General features: G+C 48.5%; 1 protein-coding gene across 1 annotated transcript in view; it reads right to left on the bottom strand.

Moving 5' to 3' along the window:
• The window catches only part of LOC101353448 (GON-4-like protein), a 21955-nt gene that overhangs the window by 2200 nt on the left and 16430 nt on the right, over positions 1–3325 (bottom strand). The window contains exons 8-11 of the mRNA XM_023742548.1: positions 2232–2375; positions 1525–1668; positions 1303–1422; positions 33–146 (exon numbers count right to left, since the gene is read on the bottom strand). Coding sequence (XP_023598316.1) covers positions 33–146; positions 1303–1422; positions 1525–1668; positions 2232–2375 — 522 coding nt within the window. The remainder of the gene's footprint in view (positions 1–32; positions 147–1302; positions 1423–1524; positions 1669–2231; positions 2376–3325) is intronic.

Below are 3325 nucleotides of genomic sequence, written 5' to 3'. Positions count from 1 at the left end.
TGATGCCACCTCTGTACCAGTTCCCTCCTCACCTTGCTGCTGCAGTGGCTACAGCTTCTCCTTTTGCTCTTCTTCAGCTTTGAATCAGGACCTCCGTCATGGCAGGAACAGGCACAGTCCTTGGTCCCATCTGGCCACTCAGTCTCCTAGGAGATACTTGGGCTTGGTTAACTGCCAAGCACTTTGGTACCAACAACGGGAACGGACTTCTGAGCCATCTGAACAAGCCCCGCCCCCAAACATTTTCCTTCTGCACCATCTCTTCACAGCACCTGGGGAAATCGATGGCCCAAGCTAGATCAAAGCCTATCATAAATTCTTGAAACAATCCCTAAGTGACCAAAAGACTGACATAGCCCAATCGCCCAGATGCTTCCAGACACAGTCAAGGCGAGTACAATCTGAGGCAAAGTCATGGAGAGCTCCATCATGAGATATGATCTACTCACTCGTCTGTCTTTGTTTCTCTCTCCCTGTGCCTTGAGCTCTCCCCTCTTCCAATCCCCTTGAGAGAGGACTTTATACATATGGAAGGTTCAATCAATGACACTCTCTGTTTAACAAACCCAAGACATAAGTATCATTATTAACCCCATTTATGATGAAGAAGCTGAAACAAAGAGAGGTTAAATAAATTACCCAAGGTCATTCAGCTACTTAGAAGCAGTTCTTCCCCAGGAAAGAGTAAAGACGTACAGAAAAGAGACATGGATTAAAGAGGCTACTTCTTGAAGAGCAACAGAGAGCAGTAAGAGGACAGACTCTGGAACCCAACTACCTGGGTTCATATCCCAGCGTTACCACTTATTAAATATGAGACCCCAGCAACAGTCTCTCTCTGTAGCTCAGTTTCCTTTCCTGGACATGCAAACAATAGCAATCTCTTTCTAGGATTGCTGTGCGAATTCAATGACAATAAATAATAATCCATGCAAAACACTTAGAAGCAATGCCTGATACTTCGTAACAACTCAATAAGTATTAGCTGTTACCATTTGGGAAAACTTGGCTCTATTTCCTCACATAAACAGAAATGAAGCGGTTAAAGAGACACAGTTGTGAACTAGAGAGAGAAGAGAGAACAAAGCCTTCTCATGAGGCGACCCTGGGGTCTCCTCAGCAAGTGCACTGTCCTTCCCACGGTTTCTGCACGCTCCACAGTAGCCTCACCTTTGATTCCTGTTCCATAGTTAGCTCAGGTCCCATCCACCAGAAGCTTTTGTAAGCCAGAGAAACATTCAGAGAAAACTCAAGGCTTGGTTCACGAAACATGGGTAATCCCCAACACACACCCCGGCGTACCTTATCATGATTCTGGACCCCAATCTCTTTTCTTCTCTTGTTCTTTGAGGCTGTGGGTATCTTAGGAGGTTCGTCGTCCTCTTCCACATCAGGCAATGCCACTTCTTCGAAGCCATCGAACTGGGGGAGAAGACGGTGCCGCTCAACACAGGCCCTCGGCTGGTATCTCCCCACATCTGGTCTTCCCTCCTCACAACCCTCCTGCATCCTCAGGGCCCACACCTCATACTCTTTCTCCTCGGTCCAGTTGATCTCTTCGAAGTCACCCATCCGGCTAGCTGCTGGGCGCAAATGGTCAAAGAAGATGGAAAACTCATCCTGCAGGTGGTCATGGCCCTTGAGGAGTTGCCACATTTGTGTCTTGAGCTGCACAGAGTTGCAGAGGAACAGATGACATCTCCAGAGCCTCGCTAACAGCCATTCCAAACCAACCCCATACACTTTCAAGTTCTGCTTTCCTCATCGACTGGGAGACACACAAAAACTTCTCTTTGATAGCTAAAAATTCTTAAACTGCCTCTCTCTCCTTGCTTGCCTACAGGGGAGGATTATTAATAAGAGTTTGATTCCTAATGATAACACTCTGCTTCTGCCCTACTGATCTCCAGCTAGGGCACTACCCAGCAGAGCAAGGAGGCAGGCCTCCCCCAGGGCCCCAGGGCCCCAGGGCCCCCTTCCTTGAACATCACTTCCAGGGCCCTGATGGCGTACCTGAGCCTGTGGAGCTCAGTCAGGCTCTGGTTTCCGGTGGCAATCCTCCCTACCCTAGTGATTTATGCTTTAGCTAAGCCTAAAGTCTGTCCTTCTTCATCTCCCCGAGAAGCCCCCAGTTCCCCGGGACAAGAGGGTATGGAATAGGTTAGAGGAAGGGGGCAGGCAAGGGCCTAAGGTCCAGATGACACTGGAGAGAAGCAGGACGGAAGGGATACCTCGGTGATCTCCTGGGGCAGGCAGTCTGCACAGCCTTGTAGCACCTTGATAATCTTCTGGTGGTGCGAGGGGTTCTCTGCAAAGCAAATCTCCAGCTGCCGGAGAAACTTGCGACTCTTCTCAAAAGCCTGCTGCTCCTCAAACTACCAGGAGGGAAGAGGGCAAAAGGGGGGTCACTGACGCAGCTAGAGCAGAGCCTGAGGGCGCTAAGGAAACAAGTAAGAACAATGGGCTGGGGGCAGGAAGGGGGAAGGCGTGACAGGGAGCTAGCCTGTAACTGTGACAAAGACCCTATCATCCACCCACTTGGGGCCACTGTGGGCTACCAACCCAAGATAACGGATATGCAAAGGAAGGATTCAGAGAAAAGTGCCTACCTCAAGTTATTATTAATGGATTGTGCAATTAGATACAAACTCTTATGGTACTTCGCAGTTTCCAAAGAATTTTCACATATACACTCACTTGATCCTCATATAATAATACCGTAAGAAAAGATGGGCATAATGTGCATAATCATCGCAGGACCATTTAACTGCCATAAGACTATCACAATAATAGCATCATACCTTTTATCCCTGTATTTATCAGTCGTGACAAGAAGCCCAGGACTACAGGGACATCTCTCGTGTTCAGACTCTCCAACGTGTCAAATGTCGCCTTACCACACAGACCTACCTGACCACTGTGACAAAATTACAGCACCCTGCCCCCTCACCCACCTCACCAACAACTTTCTATTCCCCTTTCCTGCTTTCTCTATGAACAATTATCACTGTAAGTATTATATACAAAATATTTTACTTCCTTAACTGTTCATCATCTAACTATGCCCATGAGACTGTGGGCTCCATGAAGGCAGGCGCTTTTTCTGTTTTGGTTTGCTTTTTTAAATACACTTCTTCCTTCAGAGCAGTCTTGGGTCTACAGGAGAACTGTGCAGAAAGGCCCGAGTGCTCCCACTTGCCCAGTCCGCCCGCGAGCTGCCTCTCCTGTGAGCAGCACCTCGCGTTCCTGTGGTGCGTTTGTTACACCTGATGGACCAGTACTGAACACACTGCTGTTCGCCAACGGCCACAGCTCAGGAGGGCTC

The sequence above is a fragment of the Trichechus manatus genome, unplaced genomic scaffold (genome assembly GCF_000243295.1).
Source record: "Trichechus manatus latirostris isolate Lorelei unplaced genomic scaffold, TriManLat1.0 scaffold00213, whole genome shotgun sequence".
Taxonomy (NCBI): domain Eukaryota; kingdom Metazoa; phylum Chordata; class Mammalia; order Sirenia; family Trichechidae; genus Trichechus; species Trichechus manatus.
The sequence above is the reverse complement of the archived record's forward strand: the minus strand, read 5'-3'. Positions and strand labels throughout refer to the sequence as shown.